General features: G+C 33.3%; 1 protein-coding gene across 8 annotated transcripts; it reads left to right on the top strand.

Moving 5' to 3' along the window:
- Nucleotides 1-6,751: 6,751 nt before the first annotated feature.
- LOC147072570 (myrosinase 1-like) lies at nucleotides 6,752-21,883 on the top strand. 8 transcript variants are annotated; one of them, XM_085946908.1, is made up of 8 exons: nucleotides 6,752-6,818; nucleotides 9,721-9,851; nucleotides 11,265-11,368; nucleotides 12,342-12,917; nucleotides 15,715-15,809; nucleotides 16,444-16,749; nucleotides 18,762-19,000; nucleotides 21,614-21,883. In XM_085946908.1, exons 2-8 carry the CDS (start codon nucleotides 9,802-9,804, stop codon nucleotides 21,723-21,725), a joined length of 1,482 nt encoding a protein of 493 aa, XP_085803034.1. In that variant the 5' UTR covers nucleotides 6,752-6,818; nucleotides 9,721-9,801; the 3' UTR covers nucleotides 21,726-21,883. The 8 variants fall into 8 exon arrangements, with proteins under 8 accessions (XP_085803034.1, XP_085803038.1, XP_085803036.1 ...); XM_085946912.1 differs by having other exon boundaries at nucleotides 6,752-7,024; nucleotides 9,718-9,851; nucleotides 21,614-21,882; XM_085946910.1 differs by having other exon boundaries at nucleotides 6,752-7,024; nucleotides 21,614-21,882.
- The last annotated feature ends 877 nt before the right edge of the window (nucleotides 21,884-22,760 follow it).

A 22,760-nucleotide genomic window follows, 5' to 3' on the forward strand; every position in this document is an offset into this window, starting at 1 on the left:
ACATAACATAATTATAAAGAAAGCAAAACAGAATACCTGTAATTATAAATATATAAATTAGTAGTTATATATTATGTGTGTCTAAAATCACCACTTTTCATGAGATCTAAAAAAGATTGAGTTTTGATATTATATTGTGAATCTCGGATAATTGCTTAGGTATTTCCATGTGATATGGTTACAACAACCTTGATAAAGTAGCGGCGGCAATGAGAGATACAGTGTTATTGTCTTGTAAACATTTCCCCAGTCCAGTAGTTTATTCATGTGAATATTTTATTGAATTCAATGTATTCGCAAAGAAATGTCATTATATTCTCGGAGGTATAAGTACCTATCACAAGTAATAATACCTTGGGCATCCAAAACTGGAGAGGAGCAGTTTTGGACAGATTCGGAAGGAGGCAGATATTGGAAGAGATCATGACGCACATAGGTTTGTATTGTTAGGAAGAAGAATGATAATATTATATTTTTTTTAACCATGTCTGATCCTAGAAAGATTTCAACAAACTTTGAAAAACAATATGTGTATTTGCGAGACCCAGGATTCGAATTTGGACTCCCGACATTATAAGTTGACGCGTTAGCTGCTTGGCCATCATGGAGTCATCAATAAATATAATATTATTTATATTTCTTTTAAATCATTAATATAAAAACAGATTATGTTTAAAATATTAAATTGATTGAAAGGTTTTCCTAAATTTTCCATGATGCTAATGTAATCCTGATAAGAAAATTAAATTGACTGCTAATTTATACAAAAATAATGATGAATATGGAGATTATAAGCGGGGTTTTCTGCGGATGTCATTGTCTCCTATTACCCCCAGATGGAACCGTCTCGTTGCAAAGAAACAAGCTCAGGGTTCTAGTGAGTTAAAATGTTAAATCACTTTATATTAATTTTTTGGTGTAACTGTATTTTATTTTGAAGGCATGTTTAAATACAATTAAATTAAAATTATTAAATCAGATTAAATAGAATTAGATATTAAATAGAAACAATCAACGTCCCCCCCTCAGCGGGCCGCGGTAAAATTATCAAACGATGATCGATCCGCGGCGATAAAAAGATTGGGGACCACTGTTTTAAGAGACTAAAAAATAAGAATATTCAACTATGAAGTATCATAATGTGATATCATTACTCATTGAATCAATCGCTATAGTTGTGATGTTAGATTGAGCGAAGACACTTGAAATATAAACTGATCACCCCACACCATGGCCCCCACAAAGGGGGTGCTGACAAGGCTCTAGCCTGGGGGCCCCGACGTAGCGATTCCACCAATTAAGTGAGATAAACGCCACAAAGTTGCTATAATACTTTTTAAAAGTGGCCTGCAGTTACTATTTTACTTATAGAATAATAACATTAAAAAATATGTGGCTGGCCGATGCAATTAGATGTGATATGACGATTCAGATAATTAAATGATAGTTCAAGTGTAAAAATTTTTTTTTATATTATTTGTAGTGTATATCCTGACTACTGAAATGTCTGTTTATCCAATATGTCGAAGGGTACATGTTACTTCACTACAACAAAAGGGGATCGTGATCAGTGCTTCATAATATGGTGCCAAGTGGCGACAACTCAATAATTCAAGATTTATTTAAAAACAAAAAATCTAAAATAAACGAAAATCCCCTAATTTCACATCAGGGGAACACTACATCATTTCACCAGGGGAACACTACAGTAGAACATCACAATGCCCTTCACCTTAGCGATGTGTAGGGGGCCAGCCAAAAAATCTTGGCCTGGGGGCCATGCCGCAGACAATTAAATACTGAATTATTCTGACATCTATCTAATGATAACAATATTATGAATGTAGTATTTTTATTCAATTGTTATCATCTAATTATATCCTATCTACCAAGTAATGTCAATTATAATTCATATAATGTTAATAAAAAATGGTTCTCTATTCTTTTGTATGACACAACATGGACACGTGCTCAAGCAATTAGTGTATAATGAAATTAAGAATTTCGAGATGTAGAGAATCCTCAATGTAGTACTCAAATGAATAGGTTTAAAATGCCCATGAAGTTTATAGATAGCTTCTCCAATTACTTGACCACGTCATACAAAATAACGATAATAATTGTACATTGCAGACCAAGATTAAAAAGCTACGCTCTACACATCTATTTGACCGTGACGTAACGAATGAGGAAGTCTTTTAAATTGTGCTGGCAGCAGTGACGTTCCTAGACAAAATGACGCTCCTAGCCAGCGCCATAATACCGCCCCATTTTTTTTAAACAGTATTTAGATATAAAAAGTCAATAAATATAATATAATAATAGGTAGGTAATTATTTTAGATACCCAAATCACCAGACACATTTGGTTTGCACCATTTGGCAATAGAGGGATTATTAGATTTATCATTTTCACTATGCTCTTATTCAGTGGCGCACGCAGGATTTAATATTGGGGGGGGGGGCAAGGAGGAGAATGTAAATTAGTCCCATAGGCTCTTTTTCTTCACAGCCTAATTTCTCGTTTATCGGTCTTTTGTCTATTGCACTCGCTGTATCTACACCATGGTCTCCACATCCTGAAACGGGCCCTCAGACTAGGATATTTGGCGAGCCCCCTACCTACCGCTAAGATTAAAGGCAGTGTGAAACACTACATTAACGTTTTTCAAATGGTGTTTTAGTTCAAATTAAGGGTACTTACACAGTGAATTATCGGCGATTTTTAATACATCTACTTTAATAATGGAGCTGCCGAGTATTGAGATATAATAATAAAAAAATATATTGCACAATTATATAATTGAAAATGTTCATGGTCATGAATTATAATTTAATTTTCATGTTTGGGGGGTGCCAGGGCCCCTTGCCCCCCCCCCCCCCCGGGTGCGCACTGCTCTTATTGTACAACATGTAAACAAAATAATTTTAGCTATTCCAAATGATTCTCCTCGATTTGCCGCCCTTCGAGTAACTGCCGCCCCTGAGCGACGCTCAATCTGCCTACCCCCACGGGACGTCACTGGCTGGCAGAGTCCTAAGAAGAATAATTTTCCATGCCCTTGGTTGTGAATGGCTGTTCACTCGAGTAGGTACGCAAGATTCTTATTTTGACTAATCATAATATTGCATTAAAACTGAGAAAAGACGTTTCTTCTCAAAGATTCTAATTTTTAAAACATCAATCGTCAACATCTGTTTAAAAGACGGTCTAGTCTAGGGCGGATTAAACCGACACTGACTCTCCCTATAAATAATGTAGGTCAGTAAGTATATATTTTTATTGTGAAACAAAATATAAATACCTACCCAAGAATGGCACAAAAAATCGCATTTGATTATTATAAAATGTAGATACATACCTCGTCATTATCATCATCAGCCTGAATATATCCACTGCTGGATGAAGGCCTCTCCAAGCTGATTCCACTTCTCTTGGTCCTGTGCGTTGCGTTGCCACGTACTTTCGCAGAACTTTATCATTTCATCGATCCAGAGGCCTCTAGGTCTATCTTTTGTACCTCTTGGGTACCACTGGATAACTAGATTTGTCCAATGATTATCCCTTCTTCGAGCTATATGTCCGGCCCATGTAATACTATGAATTAATATAATAAGATTAAAACTATTTTTATAGAAAACGATACATAGGTACATTTTTGACATTCTTCTAGCCATTGCCACATCGAATTATGGAAGTTTTGTTTATAGATATTTTTGAGATGATTTAGAGTAAATTTTATAATATATATCTGGAATATTATTTTTTTCATTACATTTCTTTTAATTTAGAGCCCCCTTGTCAGCGCGTCCAATAAATCCGCCCAGGACGGTCCGTGATAGTGATACCCCGGAAAAATATACATGGGTATCAAGGCCTGAACAAAAACGAACCATAAGTGCGAGTGAGTAAGCATTCGGCATTATGCATTAGAGTAAGATAGAATGTCTACGGCTGAATCAAATATTTTTTGCAAACGTAGCCAGTAAATAAATCCATAATAGATGAATCGGAGAAAAACAGCTTTCTGTTTTCTCAAAAACACAGTCACAAGGGTGAAAGTTTATATTATTTCGAGTATAGAATATTCAAAATTAATAAACTCCACATTTTGATAATGCAAAAATGTTAGAAAGCAGTAGTTCTTCAGCAATTCACAAAAAAGTCAAAAATATCTAAAGGTGGACTTGGCTGATTTTGAAATGTAGTGACACATATGGATTTGACTGATTACATTCATTTAAAAACTGCGAGCATGACGTTGCTAAAATTTATTATTTTTGTGTTAAATATAAAGTTATTAAGTTAGTTGTAATTATTGTAATAATAGTGTAAAGTTAGTGGTAATTATTTTTAGTTATTTTAGTAGAACATAATATGGTTAACTATGTTGTGTTTAAATTTGGTAACCGTACTAAGAAGCAACACGATGGTAGGTATAACGTTTCATACATACAGTGAAACCCCGATTCTACGGTTTTCAAGGCACTCTAAGAAAAAAACGATAAATGCAAGATATATAAAAAATAAAAAACTCGTTTTTCTCCTGGATGTTTTTCGACGTTTTGTATTTATTTTCAATTTCTCAGTTAGAGTTCCAGTTTTCTTCATGGAGGGTATTTTAGTTGCGACTTATAAAAATTCGTGATACGAGATGCGAGGCAGACTGAAAGATCTGTAGTATGTATCAAAAATAATTCTACAAAAGCGAAATGAAAAATATTCAACAAAATCGGTCAATCGGGATAATATTTGTGAAGGGACCATAATATTTAGACGATAGATCAAGGAAAAGGATAAATCGGGTAACGGGTTTGGCGGGACTTTCAAAAATGAACGATCCGTGCGGGAAAACGATTTATACGAGAACGAGAGATCGGGGTTCCACTGTAGTTAAGTTGATAATAATAAAATCGAGGTTCTACTGTGCGTTATATGCAAGAGACACGGCTTCATTTTGCCGAAAAATAGGAGCTTTCTATATATCGGTGGTGGCGAACCTATGGCACGCGTGCCACCAGTGGCACGTGAAATGATCTTGCATGGAACGTGTTTAAAGAGAAAAAAATACAGATAATGATAAAAACAATAATAAATGACAGATCGCATTGTATAAAACATACTAGGCAAATACTCTTCAAGAATAAGCATAACGTTTAATGTAAATATATAATTACATGGGTCGGTCCTTAGGCGTTATATTGCGTCACAAATAATATTATCGCAGCAACCTCATCAGGCGACGGGGGATGCTGCGCCGCGAACTTCTAATTTTGGTAGATTTACAATGCTTGAAACCACTGTAGCGAAAGAATGCCTCATCTTATCGGAGCAATTCTATTGTCAATTCATCCGTAACCAACCAAACTAATTAATAAGTTAACAAAAAAGAAGTCTACCCAAAAAAAATGTCGGCACCAAATATGGTGAAGTAGTAGTAATTCTGGCAGACAGCTGCAAAATTGGTGGACCGAAATATATGGCGTAATTGAAAAAAGGGATACAACTTTAATATCTGTGCTATAGTCTGTGAGTGGTATTTTTGTAATAGAATTTTTAAAAACTTCTTTCCCAAAGTGCAGAACTGCTCGGCACGTTAGACAGTCGAAAAATAATATATATGGGAAATTTTGGCACGCATACGTAAAGGGGTTCGCCTATCCTGCTATATGAGTGACACGCGCGTTAACAAATATTTTATTTCCTACTTCAATTATAGTTTGTCAATTTATGGCTACGGCCGTATGTTGCAGCTTAACCACTGGAGAATGCCAAGAGAAATGGCGTATTTCAAAAAAATACTACCTTATTCATAGGTCAATAATTATTATAAAGCAATCATTATTCGTAGGATGTTTATCACACTTGAATGGTCAAAGACATAGCTTATAATTAGTATCTTTAGAATTATCTTCAAATTTGCTAATCTTGCCCATTTTTTGAATAATAAAATGCCTAATTCTTGTCAAATTTGGGATCACAGAGATTATCAATATAATTTTTTATCGTAAATATTTCACTATAATAATGTCGACATAAATTATACTTATGGTTTTATAAATGCGTTTAAAAATTAATAAATGTAAAAAATCTTAACACCACTGCACATGCATGTACTGAAATATGACTATATTCTAAAACATCAGAGCGAGAGGTTTAAAAGAATACTATTTTATGTAATAAAAATACTTTATGCAGTCATCAAATGTTTAAAATAAATATAGAGGATAATAAGGCTTCAAAATTATAAAAATAGATTATCTACAACGTTTAAGGAATGTCCAGGATCATGCTTTGAAAATGCAATAAAAGCTCCATTTTGACCTACGCTGAGCATGTCCCCCCTTAATCACCCTTACAGAATAAGAAATACTCAAATATTATGTTTGAACATAGCTTACTCAAAAATAACCAGAATGGACTTGGTTCACTATGCTTGTGAAGCACTCATAATTATCATTACTCTGAGGTATGTATGTATTCCAAAATTTGCCGCCCTCTAAATCTCGGTGCTCTGTGCGGTTGCTCTACCCACAAATCGCCCATAAAGAAGGAACATAAAGATAAAAAATCTTCCAATACTGACTGTCGGCATGTCATGTCAGTGCGACTGCAGGAAAGAAAGTAAAAATGAATATCCCAGACCTTCGCCGCAATTTTTTATCAGCGCTCAGTATGTGAGTTATAAATAGCAGATTTGAACAATAATTATTTACTATTGTGTAGGTGTATCAGAAACGTAATATATATCAGTCAGACCAGAACAAAGAACCAACAACCGTTTTACGCGTCAGACAACATCGTTCTATATTCAAATTGTGATATAAATATTATTAAACTTAATCATATTAAGATAAGATCATTCGATAAGGCATTCATTAGGTCGGTGTTTCCCAAACTATATTCCGTGTGATGTGTCCGTGTGTTTTGTGGGAAAATTAAAAGTATCTACCTAATAATAATATAGTTGAAATGTGCAATATAATGAGTCTCGTCATATAGCTAAGATATTCACTCTAACTAGGTATAATATTATTAATATAATATTTATTTTATTCTAATAAACATGGTTATTTAAGTTTACTTACGTTTTCGGCATAAAATGCATTTGGGCACCTGAATAGTGTCTTGTAAAGTAACCTCCCATTATGTCTTAAACATACGTAAAGTGTTTAACCGATGTGTGCTACCAGTGGTAACATAATAATATGCGTGTGAAACAAAGACTTTTAATATAAGAAAATTGCGAGTAGCGCAACGTGGCATGGAAATATGTATGTATGTTGGGTATAACGCGGAAAGACTAGGTGCAGGAAACGAATGGATAATGTAGCAAACAAGAGTGTGCGATGTGATAGTGGCTAAGCATATACAATGGCAATGGGATGGACAACCACTGGATAAATGGTGGCATACAGTGGTACCCAAGGTGCACTAAACGACCACAGGGATGCCCTAAAACCCGCTGGATAGATTAAATCATAAAGTTCGGTAAATGTACGCGGCATCGAAGGACTTGGGACGGACCTAGGGGAGACGTTCATCCAGCAGTAGATCGATTCCAGCTGACGATAATGACTAATAAGTAATATTTAAGTATCTCTCTGTGCTTTTGAATTATTTTTCTTTTGATCGGTGTCTTGAGTTTTTTTATATAACTTAACTAAAAGACCAGTATTGATAAAAGTTGCACAACGTATATAAAAGACTCCGAGGATAAAAGTTCTCGTAAATAACACACTTACAATAATTCATCACGAGTGAGTAAAGTGGTCAGATATCAGCAATGGAGTGGTGAGGTGAGGTTTGGTTAGACTTAGAGAGACACGCGCCTAGATCTAATCGTTACATACCTATTATCTCATTGATTTGAAAAATAATAATAGATAGATGAATTACAATTCAAATGTAATCAGTCAATTATTTTCGTATGTATTTGTATTGTATGACAAAGTTGCGGGCAATCACCATTTATTAAATAAATATTGTCATCATTTATCTTCCAAATATCATATTTATTAAAATAAACGGATTTGTATAGTGGTTGTTTTAGATACGTGAATATCCGAAGCGCAAGCAAACTTGGAGGGAGGCCTACTTACAAAAGTTTAGTCTATGCGATAAATCTCCATTGGGTGTTAAAATATAGCAATTGTTCTGTTATAGTACTAAAGTTTTGAAAATCTTTGATTGATTTTATTCACCCAAATTGTGAAAAATACGACGAAGCGACTGTTTCATCTGCTTCATGAAACACCGCCACTGGATTTGTGTATGGTACTAATTTCAGTTTTCTGTGTTTTCAGAAATTCACTTGTCACTCAAAAAATGTTTTGGTAGGTACCTAGATACGAGTAGCTGTGGCGAAGGGTGGAGGTAAGCCATTAAAATCCGACATCAGTCTTACAAACGTCACCAGTCATACGAATTTGTTTTCATTGAACTGAGACTACAATGTATAGATTGTAGAAAGTGTTTGTTAGTTTTGAAAATTCAATTAAACCATGCATAGCCATAGTAGATAATAGTAAAAAAATAATCGGATATTTATAAAATATCTAAAGTTATTTATTGGTATAATTTTAGATATTTTATAGATAGAAGAATCTTTTTTATCGATTATGGTTTGGTATATATTTTTTAGGATCGCCCATAGGTCCAACATATATTATGATAGTTTGTGTATTTTTCCGGAAAACAGTATTAAATAAAGGACTTTATTGCCTTGATTTATATGTATTGTTAGGTATATAGCATGCTTTCTATTAATAATTAGATTAGGTAGCTATTTTAAGCCCAGTTAAATGCCTACGTACATCTGTAGTCAAAAAATAAGCCATGTATAAAAGTTGTTTACAGACTTTTTGTGTACTTATACAATTTATTTGCGGTAAGGTGTATCTATTCAGGTATACAATAGGCCAGTGGTAGCAAATCTATGGCACGCGTTTGATGAGAAAAAAAGACCAATTAAATAATAAATGACAGATCGCATTGTATAAAAAATAGCAGGCAAATGCTCTTCAAGAATAAGCATTACGTTTAATGTAAATATGTATATAATTGTATAGGTCGGTTCTAAAACTTTATGCGTCACGTATAATAATATTATCGCACTATCGTTATCAGGCGGCGGGGGTAGTTGCGCCGCGAACCTCTGATATTATCCGATTTACAATGCTTGACACCACTGTAGCGAGAGAATGCCTTATCTGATTTTATTACTACCAACAATAATGGTTGCACCAAATAAGAAACAAAACTTGGAGGAGCTACCTACCTAGTAGTAATTCTGGCAGACCGTTTCAAAATTGATAGACCGAAGTGTATGACGTAACTGAAAAGTGATAAAGCTATGTGCGTGCTATGTTCTGTGTGTGGTATCTAGAACATAATTATATTTAATAGAATTCTTAAAATACTATTTTTCCCCATGAAAAACTGCTCTGCATGTCAGACAGTTGAAAAATGATATTTTGGAAATTTTGGCACGCGTACGTAAAAAGGTTCGCTAACCCTGCAATAGGATATACGATGCTACTGATTAGCATGCAGTGGTATACTGAACTAATGAGAATAATTATAATATTATGGCAATGCAATTTATTATTAAAATGTGCACATATTTGAATTTCAATCATTGTGCGTTGATGCATTGTTTTTTATCAGTATTCGCTTATTAGTAGATTATTTTGTACATTATTATCCATGTACAAGTAGGTACTTTATAAAAACTAAGATAACACATGAATAGTGTACATTAAAAAAATATTATTCAGTTGATTAAGAGAATTCGGTACAATGAAAACGATTTCGACGCTTGGGGTCTTGGTTCCGGCACTTTTTATAAGGTAAACAAATTAAATACCTACTGATAACAAAAATTATATAGATAATAATGATTATTGATGACTAACATGATAAACCATAAAAAACAATAATTTGTTTATTATAAGTTAACATTTAAAAAATGTTTGTAAAGACGTAAGTTGACTGGTCCACGGCAACCAGCCACTTTTCTGGTTGCTGGTAACCATGGTTACCGAAGACCAACCAGCTGGTCGACAGTGCAAATGGTTTAGACTCGATCATGCATAGTCTATTATTTGAAAACTATTTAAATCTTTGTACATTCTTGTTTGTTATATTAAAAGAAAACGCATTTTTGTTTTTGCGAGACAATAATTATAATGAAGTCACCTGTAGGTACATACTATTTTGTTATGAATTATTTTCAATACTTTTCTATAATAATAATATGTTCGTTCGTTGAGTTTAAATATATTATCGCTTTTCTCCAGCAGTATTGAATTAAAACCGGATTAGTTGTAAAGTTGGTTACAGTTAAATCCAACAGCCGTATATTTTGACCAATAGCAAATTGTGGTTTCCTAATACCTCATTAAAACATGTTTCAAATTACATATTTTATGTAGTGCAAAATAAACTATAAAGTGCAGTTTTCAGACTACCTCATACCTATATAATTGGTGTGCATAAAATAAGATTTAATATATGAAAATTAATGAGCATTTTATTCATAACATTGATTTTTAATATTTTCAAAGTTGGAACGTTTAGCCTGACCTTTCCTCCTTCCAACATTAATAAACATAAAGAAATATCAATATTTTATATTGAATCGTAATACTGGATCATTTAAGATAAAGCCCGCATTTATATAATTTATTGAAAACTGGTACGTAGATTTTACAATCGCATACGTATTTATTTAACTTTGAAGTCGATTTACTCAACTTGGTCACCGGCGTGCTTGTATTTGTTTTTTGGTGAATAGGTATCTCAAAATAAATAATTACAAGATAAAAAGATTTTTTTATATACCACGTCATTTTGACATTTCATATTGATTTCCATAGTAACGCACGTATATATTAATAATTTAGTTGCTAGGACCCACTTAGCAACCAATAATAGTGAGTAGTAAATATTATTTTTAACGATTTTTTTCCGAAACATGCAAAACAGAATTAACTGAAAAAGAATTCAATTCTGCTGAAAGAAGGCCAAAAGTATTAAAAATGCATTCCCGTCGTGTTCTGATATATTCTAAAAGTTTCAAATGTCTAGCTAGTCGGGAAGTTAGTTAAAAATCTTGCACAAACAAGAAAAAATCTGTACGGGACAAACAAGAATACGAGCTAATAAAAACATGGTAAAATGTATACGTTTCACAAACTTTCAACTAGTTTCATCGGTTAACTTTCACATTTACATCGCATTTGCAACAAAAACTTTTTCAGTGTTCTCGGCCAAGGAAACGGAACCGGAAGAAAGTTTCCAACATATTTTAAATTCGGAGCGGCAACTGCTGCCTATCAAATCGAAGGGGGGTGGAATGTAGACGGTCAGTAAAATATATAGGTAGTATTGTTCTATTTTTAATTTATGTTTCCTGCTTTAATTATTTACCGAACTTGATGTATGGCAGAATGACCGCTTCTGATGCAATGAATCGCAGGTTCGAATCCCACATCTGAGAATTTACAAATTGTTTTTTTTTTAATGTGTGTTATGAATGTTATGATACCATTTCTCGTTAAAATTTAATTAAATCTCTCTTTAAAAATCTTAAAATAAAAATCTCTTTGGGAAGCACCCAAATCAATGAAAAAATACAAGTCTAACATACCGGGTAGCCAATAAATTTACATTTTTACTAGTTCCATGATATTGGAAATAGAATATGACCCGAGCAAATTGTTATGGAACCCCGTCCATGAGATTAATGGGGAGCATATTGCTACTAACGATATCTAGCGACAGAATACGAATACTATTTTCATTTTTTGTTTAGTCCGATCTTAATAATATCATAATATGGGCCTCCACAGAGTGACGGTTGATATTAACATATTGTTTTACGATAAATGGATGTTAGCCACTTGCTCAACCTATTAGGACATTAGGTCATACTCTGACTCCCAACACAAATTGAAAAACAATATATGTTCTTGCCAGACCCAGGATTCGAGCCTGAGACCCACGATATTATAAACTGATGCGTTAATATTATTTTAGAGAGATAACCTCATGATTACAAACAAAAGCAAACCTGGATTCGATATAACTAGAAAAGATGTCAATTTAGGTAGAGGAAGGACAGATTCTTCTGACGTCACTTTGGAACGGTGTCAGTGTCATTTAAAAGTAACAATATCAACACCTAAATGAGTCGCCTGCCTATTATTATTAATTATTAAAAAAGAACTTATTGAACTACATTTTTATGGGAAAAAAATAATCATACAATACGATGTATGATTAGTATTCACGAGAAGCTTATGTCAGAGTATTATGTTTATTATTATTTCTCATAGGAAAAGGCGAGAGTATTTGGGACCATTTCGTCCACGTCAGACCAGAGATGATAAAAGATGGAAACACTGGAGACATAACTTGCAACTCGTACAACTTCTACAAAAGAGATATTGGAATCCTCAAAGAGCTTGGCGTAGACTTTTACAGATTATCCTTGTCATGGCCACGTATTCTTCCGACTGGCTTCAGCAACAGAGTCAACAAAGCCGGCGTAAATTACTACATGACTCTGTTTAAAGAATTAAGAGAAAATGGCATTGAACCAGTAGTTACATTATATCACTGGGATTTACCTCAGCCTCTTCAAGATTTGGGAGGCTGGACCAATCCGCTGATAGCTGATTATTTTGAAGACTATGCCAGGGTGGTATTCAATATTTTTGGAGGTGTTGTATCAAATTGGCTTACTTTCAACGAGCCTGGAGAAGTGTGCTTAGCAGGATATGGAGACGATGTAAATGCGCCGGCTCTTAATTTTAAAGGCATCGCAGAATATTTGTGTGCTCATACTTTATTGAAAGCTCACGCAAGAGTGTATCATCTCTACGATACTAAGTTTCGTCCAGAACAAAAGGGTAAGATTTATAATAATTTATTACTCAATTTGTTGATATTATATAATATGTATATATTCGGGTTCAAACTTCGGATTTCTGAATCACGAATATTTCGGAATTTCACGCGATTTTCATATAAAATAAATTTATAATTTGGAACACCTCAGAATGTGCATACATATTAGAAAAAAATCCAAACAGGTGAGTCTGTTATATTCGAAATTCATAAACCACGTTTATTTCATTGAATAAAAAAATGTTCAATTAAGATAATTTTATTATGTAGGTATTGTTAGTATCGAAATATACTGAAATATTGCTAATTCACCTTTTATACATTCGTTGGGAAAACTACATTCTTTTGTAATCTTTTAATATCCCTATTTAAAATGTAGTAAGTACATACCTCAGTGTAATGATATATAAAGAGCGCCTATTGTTCGGCAAAATAAAGCCGTGTTTCTTGCGAATAACGCTCAGTAGAACCTCGATTTTATTATTATCAACTTAACTATGAAACGTTTTACCATCCAGTTGCTTCTCAGTACGGGTACCAAATTTAAACACAATATATTTTAATCATATGTTCTGCTAAAATAACTAAAAATAATTAGGTATCACTAACTTTATATTTAACACAAAATAAATAAATTTCATCAGCACGTGCTAGCATTTTATAAGTGAATGTAATCAGTCAAATTCATATTTACCGGCGACGTTTACAAGCAATATTTAATTCAACCGTAGAAATGCTCACTCGCACTTGTTTGTTTTTGAATTCTCATTGTAAGTAAATAAGTTTTTACCTAAGCAGGAGTTTTTCTTGAGTTTTTGATCTGAAAAAAAATGATCACTGAAAAACTATTCACCTTCTTCAGTACCTTGTTAATTAATCATTAGCAAAAATTGATATCTATTCATAATTAACACAGTACCTAAGTTTTACGATACGATTACTATATTTAATATTTATAGCACATACAGACATTATACATTTTTATGTATGCTAAAATCGTATATAATATATTGCATGATCATTGATCAATCGATAAAACATTGGTTTGAATATCAGAAAATATTCTGTGCGGTGTAGTTCGTATTTCTGTCGGCAGGTTCACCACTGTCATTCTACTGCGCATGCGCACCACCATGCAAGTAGTAATTATTGTGTGAAAATTCAGAAGCTTCTGAACTTTTTTGATACATGTACTTATGCAATCTTGCAACTTGCAAGATAATATGTGTTTATAAGTGCGTTTTCTTGTTATGGCCGAGATAATACGTAATGTCAGCAGTAAATCCATGCACGTGTATAATAATGTAACGAGACAGTTCTGATTTTAGTAATATGCTTTTAATTTAATCTTACGTGCTATCGGAAAATAATGATGCGATAAGACAGTTTTAATTCAGTGATCTTTAGCCGGCTCGCACATCTGAACTCGTACGTCTGCAACGTGTCGAAAACGTCGATGTGACATTATCGTTATTCACAAAACACACGTTGCCAAATGGAGATCCGCACATTGGTGGAATGCGTCATTTTTGTTTGAAAAAAAAAACAGCTGGAGTCACATGCAACTATTTTCACCCGACATGCATCGCAGGTATAATCCCGAAATGTCGCACTTCGTCATTAATTTTGGCTTGCCGTGTGACGTCACTGTCCTCGCACGATCGTGCCTATAGGTAAGCACATAAGAAAGTTGCATGTTGCACTCAATTTTTATTTATGACTATTATCCCATTCGAGACGATTTTCAATGTGCGACTGGGCGAGTTTGTTGGTACGCGGCGTCGTGATTGATTTTGATTTTAATGATGCGCGATGTCGCGAGTAAAGTTAACGATGCAGAGCACCAGTTTTAACTATTGTCGTTTATGAATTTTGTATGATGATACGAGGCATCGTCACATAACTTTAGTAGGTATCGTGACAGTTGTAGTTCTAGCTATTATACATTGTAATTTAATGGCACGGTGAAAAAACTAACAATAGTATCAAGAAAAATTTTAACTACAAAACAATGTTTTAAAATGTGTCAAAAATTCATTTTTAATAATAAAATACTATCGTAACTCATAAATAATAATGAAATATCTTCTTTTTCCTACCTTTCAAAGAAAAGTAAGAAATGTAGTCGAGAAGAGGTCGTGTTTTCTCATATAAACAAGTACGAATTTATCTTATACAGAATTTTCCTGCATTTATAAAGAATATGCGAGACGTGGACCCTCAACACGAGAGATGTCCAAAGGCTAAGAGTCACACAGCGAGGCATGGAGAGGTGCATGTTGGGCATCACGCGAAAGGACCGTAAGAGGAACGAATGGGTTAGGAAGCAGACAAGAGTACGCGATGTAATAGACGTTGCCAAACAGCTGAAATGGAGATGGGCGGGACACATTGCTCGCCGAAAGGACGGCCGCTGGACAAATGCCGTCATCCAGTGGTACCCAAGGGGTACGAAACGGCCACAGGGTCGCCCTAAAAGCCGCTGGATTGACGAACTGGTAAAGTTCGGCGGAAATACGTGGCAGCGAATGACACAGGACCGAGAGAGTTGGAGAAAGCTTGGGGAGGCCTTCATCCAGCAGTGGATTGACCCCGGCTGATGATGATGATAAAGAATATTATTTGTATTTCTATAAATAACATGGCAACAGTATTTTACTGATGGTGCGATGTTTCGGAAAATCATTTTTATGTCTTCTGGCTACTGCTATTGTTTAGTTCCAAACACAGATATTACATTATCACAATTTGAGTGCAATAATATGGAAATGCACTCAGTGTTTTCTTTGTTTATTTCAGGTAGAGTATCGCTAACGTTGAGTGGACGTTTTCATGTAGCTGGTAGCGATTCTTCTGCAAATATATCTGCAGCAGACAGGGCTAATCAATTTGAGGTAAATAATCATTTTGATAACCTAAATAATAAGGTAAATATGCCGCAGATGCCCGCAAGAGCTTTTATATATTTTTTTTACGAAAACCGTTTATTCCATTTAGACAATTATATTAAATACCTTTTTCGGTCGGCACAGTTGCTTTTCGATTCAATAATTGAGTACCTTGGTATCAAAGTGGAACATAAGCCATTTACAAAATTTTACAGGAGACTGACAAACATGTGTGAAAAGTGACCGTTTTTCATATAACATACCAACTTTAAACTCAAAAATCTCTATGAAAACTACCGTTTTTGATACTTTTAGTGGATTTTTTTAAAAGAGCATCACTTGCACTACCATAATCAATTAAAACATGAATTTAGTGGGAGGTGGCGTATGTCCCACTTTGATACCAAGGTACTCAATTATTGTTAATTTTAAATTTTAATACATTTCGATGCATCATTATCCCACACTAAGATTATATTAGGTTGGGGTATGTTAGGTTAGGTTGGGTTTGGTCTAAAAAGAAAGTTATAAAAGCTCATGCTCTGCGGCACTATTACCAATAATAATAATAAACAATATATATTGTTAATACAATCTTGTATACCTAATACGTATGTTATATTTTTATTTTGTACTTTAGATTGGATGGTATGCCCATCCCATATTCTCCAAAGACGGAGACTATCCTCGCGTGATGAAGGAAGCTATCGCACAGCGTAGTCAAGAACAAGGATACGCCAGATCGCGCCTTCCAGTTTTCACTCCAGAAGAGGTAGAATACATCCAAGGGTCATACGATTTCTTCGGAATTAATCATTACACTACAAGGATGGTGAAAACGCTGACTTCGGATCCAGGATATCCTAATCCTTCGCTTGCTGATGATCTCAGGGTGGATGCTTACGCAGAAGACTTCTGGGAAACCGCTGAAAGTGACTGGTTGAAGGTGAAATCAATCATAATATATTTACAAACCAACCCTTCCACGTAAAGTCCAGCTATATTAGGGTTTTAACTAGAAATAATATCTCTAACGGGAAATATTTGATTAATATGCATAGTGCACATAGTGCACAGTACAAAAAAATAGTTTTTTAACCATGCCTAATCAACGGTTGAACATATTGAATATCGAAATAGCTACCTATATATTTTATTTATAGAAATTTGATAATATCTACATCATTAAATTTTATCATTGCTGCCAATGTGTACCCAGAGATGTGATTATATTGAGATGTACGTCGCGTACTGTCACGCTGTCACGGCAACCAATTTAGTCTATGGTTTCGTCATTTTGTAGAATATTTTGAACGATCACCATCTCTGTAAATTCTATGATGGAGAGTGCCAACTCCAATGTATTAGTAGGTAGTATTTTTAATTATTATTCATTGTTCATGCTAATTTCGATTAATTTCAATAGTTTCCACGTGTGCGTACGTTAAAATAACTTGCAATATTACATCCATAGATAATATTTTGAACAGAACCCAACCTTTAAACAATATTCTTATAGAAAATATATAGTGCCAACCGCTAAAAACAAAAAACACGTGATTTTGATATGAGTCAAAAATGTGTACGCATGTAGAAAATGATAGAAAACATTCATTAAGTCATGCAGGTGTCGATGCAGTACCGTACAACGTGAGGTAACCTCATTGTTGTTTCGGTAGATTTTGCTAATCGACAATATTCGTGTAAAGGTTCAAAATGTGCTAAGGGATGGGAGTGTCATTTTGATAACATTTTAAACATCAAGAAAAACGACATTAGGTACACACTTTTTTCCGTAATGGCAGTTTACTGTGACGTCACGTGATAGTACGCAACGTGTAGCATAATATAATCATAACTTAAGTGTCCAAATTTGTTCGTGAATATTTATCCAGATTTTTTTGTTTTAATTTTGACAGTTGGTACATGGGAGATTTCCTATCCTCAAATGGCCAGATAATGGCAAATTCAAACATATTTCAAATATCTCGATGCAAAAACATAGGCACAGTCGAATCAGTCGAATTGAAAAATGTTGATATCCGAAATCATACAGTTTATTCATTATCTATTCTGAAATCATTTTAAATAATTACAAGATAAAAAGAACTTTTTATATACAACTTTTTTAAATATTCTGTTGAATCATATAAACTTGACTTGAAAAAATTGTACTTGATAGAAATACTGAATAATGAAATGTCATTTCATATTGATTTCCATAGTAATGCATGTATATATTAATAATTTAGTTGCTAGGACCCCCTAGCAACCAATAATGGTATCGAAATAACTTTTCATACAAAACAGAATTAACTGAAAATTAATTAAATTCTACTTAAAGATAGCTAAAAGTATTTTTTAAAAAATGCATCGGCATCGTGTTCTGATATATTTTAAAAGTTTAAAATGTCGGGAAGTTTGTTAAAAATCGATTGCAAGATTTGTACCGGACAAATAAGAATACGAGCTAAGAAAAACGTTGTAATAATAAAATAGGTACTATTACTTTTGGCAGATACTAGAGACAGTCATGAATCACCAATCTTTGGCATTGTCAGGTGTATGTTGTTGTTAATCAACATGGTAGGAAGTTTGAACATAAAAAAAATTGCTAGCTACTCGTTTATTTGCCATATATGTGCTCCTAATTAAAAACCAGTTGGGAGCCCAATGTTTAGACTATATGTAAATATATATATTTATTTCAGTTTGACTACTAATAATAATTGCTGTCCTCCATTTTTTTAAATACCGCTTTTGATTCCAACAATGTTGGCCTTCCTTTCCTGTAAGATTAGATATGTGAAAGTCATGTAGTAAGAATGTTGGTAATAACAATATGAAACACAGAAAATAATAAATAGGTGTGTTAGGTGTGTACCTACCTCATTTACAATATTTTATGTTCATATTTTCTATGCTCCTTACTTTATTAAATATTTTTTGAATACTTAGGTCGTACCTTGGGGCTTCAGGAAACTATTGAATTGGATAAAAGACAGCTTCGATAATCCTGAAATCGTCGTATTTGAAAATGGATTCTCTGACAAAGGAGAATTAAATGATTTGAAAAGAATTAATTATTATAAGGAATATCTTAATGCATTGCTGGACGCCATTGACGATGGATGCACTATCACCGGATATACTGTTTGGACTCTTATGGACAATTTCGAATGGAGAGAAGGATTTACGTAAGCGTGTTATTTTTATTATTTATAAACTGTGTGTAATAAATAAAAACATTTTTAAATGCTTAACGTTATCAAATTGTTTATGTTAATTAAATAAATTGAGAATCCGATAATTCTTTCGATTTCTCTCTGCGATGTCTTTACCTACCAGAGGCACATAGCGGAAAAATCGAGCTTCAATATTGGAACCATACACATTTACATTTTTATAAAGATCGATGTTTTTAAAAATAAATATAAAAAATATGAAAACAATGATAAGTCAAAAATCTTTTAAACAAAACATAGAAAACTTAATAAACTAAATTTTAATAATAAAAATGACCATAAAATATATTATGTAATAATAAGATAGGGTCATTTGACAAATTCACATTTTTTTTAATTGTAAGTTTATCTTTGACATAAAAAACAAAATATTTTTCTTTTTAATATTTTCAGATACATGTTCTACAGTTGAAATTGTAAATTATCAAAAAAATGTCTCTAATTACAAGCTTCGTATTTTTCCGCTAGGTGCCTCTGGTAGGTAAATACATCGCCTTTTAGTATAAATAACACACTTTTAAGGGGGAGAGGCACGCCAGCAGAAAACCTAGCAGAAAAATACGATGCTTACAATTTGAGTTATAACTAAAACAAACAAAAAAAATTTCAAATTGCAAGCTTCGTATTTTTCCGCTAGGTTCTCTGCTAGCATGCCTCTCCCCCTTAAGAAAATAAAAAAATCAGAAACAATTTAGGTATTAACAACGTGTAATTATTTTTAAGTAAACTTAAGTAATATTATTATTATCATCATACCAAACATCACAATATGTCCATAAACTTTGAAAAATCAATGTATTTTTGCTACTTTGACTACGTATACTCTATTTTTTACGCAGGGTGTCTATAATACACTATGTGTTATATATTTTCCAGACGTTTAGCAAACGATGAAAATTAATACGAGGTCCTCACGCGGCTGCTCCGAAGTCCCCTAGAACCATTGGCGCTTGGTATTTTTCTGAAACGATTTCAGAATTCACGGAAGATATCTCACACCATCGTCTAATATACCAAATATTTCACGAAATATTTTTCAAATTGCACCTGGCGAAATGCCGATTTCTTTATATATTCGAGGACCGTTCAGTTACCTATCTGCTAAAATTAAATCTTCAACTACCTAATAGTTCCCTCCAAACCAACCCGCCCCGCACTCGATCATAATCGAGCGTATCACGAGGCCCTACGTTTGATTGTGAAGCATAAGCAGTTGTTTATGTCTGGGAATGCCTCAAGAGCAAATGCCCAAGACCGAGGTCACTATGCACTCAAGTGTGCTTTGACTGAGTTTACTGAGACATAGTTTAATCAAAGTGTCCATGGTAGAGAAGAGCACGGAGAATTACCAAAAATAAATTACGCTCATTAATTTACATATAATATGTAAAAACAAAACTAAAACAATACGGACATAAAGAGATCTTCCGCAATAAGACGGCGTAATTATAGTTGGCCTCCATGGCGACCAGCTTCGACGGCCAGATGGGCGCAACAGCTGGTTGGACCAAGTTGAACATCAGCTATTCCCTTTCGGAGCACATTTTCGGACATTCCCAGAGGATGTGGTTTGCGTCTAGTAGTTCTCTGCCACATGGACATGTTGATCGGGTGATGAGTCCACACTCAAATAGCTTGGCAGCGAATCCACCGTGCCCAGTCAAGAATTGGCTATTGTGATGGTCAGGAGGCAAACTGTCCAACATATTTATTGGAATATTGCTTCCACTGATCGTCTAATATGGGTCTAGGACGATTTGGCACCAAGACAACTGGATGCCATGGAATTCGAAAATAAATAGACGTTAGGTACTTATAGGTACTTTAAAAAAAATATTTAATATTATTATTTATATTTAAATGATTATATTATGATTTAATAGTTGGTGAGAATGTAAATATGCAGACATAAATAATGATTTAATCGTGCATATGTTTAAGTTCCAACGAAAAAAGAGTTTTTTATTTTATATAAAACCTTAAGCATGGTAATTCTCAATCCGCAAAAAATACATTATGTTAAGAGTAAAATAAATTAAAACTCCTAAGTAATAGATAGAAACTGATTAAAATACCTCGTCTACGTTCTGTATACGTGTCTACGACAGTGCGGCGTCCAATTGTCTGGAGTCCAGTTGTTCCATTCCCTCTAATATGAGGGTTATTTTTAATGGCCTTTCCATTTGTTGTAGGTATACCGCCTGCTTCAAAATTTGACTTTATAGATATATTATATAAAAGCAGATTTCCTTTAAACTACACTCGTTCATACATTATGTATCTCCTTTACCATCATTCTTTTATTAGGAAAACATTTTGTCACTGAAACGTACAAATTTTTAGTAGGCTCGACTTATTTGCCATATTGTTACTTTGAATGTCAGAAACGCACGTATGACAACTGTACGAGAGGTAAAGATAGATAATACTACTATTATGAACGCCGTAAGTTAAATACTTAGAATTAAAAATAAGGACACATACCTTATGATCTCATTTTTAGTGGTTAGCTCTAAATTTTGTTAAATTATTAATTACTCATTCTGACGTTGTATTTTTTTCTAGGGAACGTTTTGGACTGTACCATGTAGATTTTAATTCTCCAAACAGAACTCGGACACCGAAAGCTTCCGCCAAATATTACAGTGATCTTATTAAAACTAGAGAAATTATGTAAATGTTTACTTTACTAAGCCAGACTCCTTGTTCATGTGAAAAAAAATGATTTATTATAAAAATGATATTACAATGTTTTTTTTTATTTTTATAAAATACACCACAATATGACGTGTTAAATAAAAACAAAGATTTTTATTGATCCTACGCAGACACTTTAAATTTGTTTACTTCCAACAAAGACTATTCCTAATTGGGTGATGTGAGAAATTTCAAAAATCTTTTGATACTTTATAACAGAATTTATAACACAATAATATTCTTGTACACCGACGTGAGTGGAATAAATCTGTATCACAGAAATTTGGAAACTTAGCTCTGGTACACATTCCTATTATATACATAATAGTGTGTAGTAGTGTGTAGTAGTGTAGTTAATTCTACCGTATTGTAATATGATTTCTCAAGATAGTTATCAGGGACACAGATAAAACATTATAGCCAGAATGGCGGAATTTTCATTAATAATATACATATAAATAATACATATATGAAAAAATGGCGGGATAACTGTGTATGTTTTCTTGAAACCTATTTAATTTACACTCGCTTAAATAGTCATTTAATGTCAGTTTTTGTTTATTTTTGAAAAGCGGTCCGCTGGTAGAATATTCTTAAAGGGAATCAATATACCAACAGAGGCACCTAGCGGAAAAAATACGAAGCTTGCAATTTGAGACATTTTTTTGATAATTTACAATTTCAACTGTATTAATTAATAAATGTGTATCTGAAAACATTAAAAAGATTTTTTTTGTCAAAGATTAAACTCTTACTCAAACTTACAATTATTGTAAAAAAATCTTATAAAATGTGAATTTGTCACAGATCCACATCTTATTATTACGTTATATTTTATCGTCATTTTTATTATTTTATTAAGTTTTCAATTTTTTACCGTGTAGATTTTTTACTAATTCATCGTTTCAATATTTTTTATAGTTATTTTAAAAAACATTGATTTTTATAAAAATATAAATGTGTATAACTTGAAATCCTTTTTATTTACTTAGGTATATCAAATTTTATTTTAGGG

Source organism: Rhyacophila brunnea, unplaced genomic scaffold, assembly GCF_057557595.1.
Source record: "Rhyacophila brunnea isolate RB1 unplaced genomic scaffold, BYU_Rbru_1.0 scaffold_2, whole genome shotgun sequence".
Taxonomy (NCBI): domain Eukaryota; kingdom Metazoa; phylum Arthropoda; class Insecta; order Trichoptera; family Rhyacophilidae; genus Rhyacophila; species Rhyacophila brunnea.

What these genes read in the sequence shown, in the direction of transcription:
- LOC147072570 (XM_085946908.1), top strand. Translation starts at nt 9,802, where the DNA reads ATGAAAACGATTTCGACGCTTGGGGTCTTGGTTCCGGCACTTTTTATA. An exon ending in CTGAAAGTGACTGGTTGAAG is followed by an intron (nt 16,750 to 18,761) that starts GTGAAATCAATC and finishes TTGAATACTTAG; the next exon opens with GTCGTACCTTGGGGCTTCAG. An exon ending in GAATGGAGAGAAGGATTTAC is followed by an intron (nt 19,001 to 21,613) that starts GTAAGCGTGTTA and finishes ATTTTTTTCTAG; the next exon opens with GGAACGTTTTGGACTGTACC.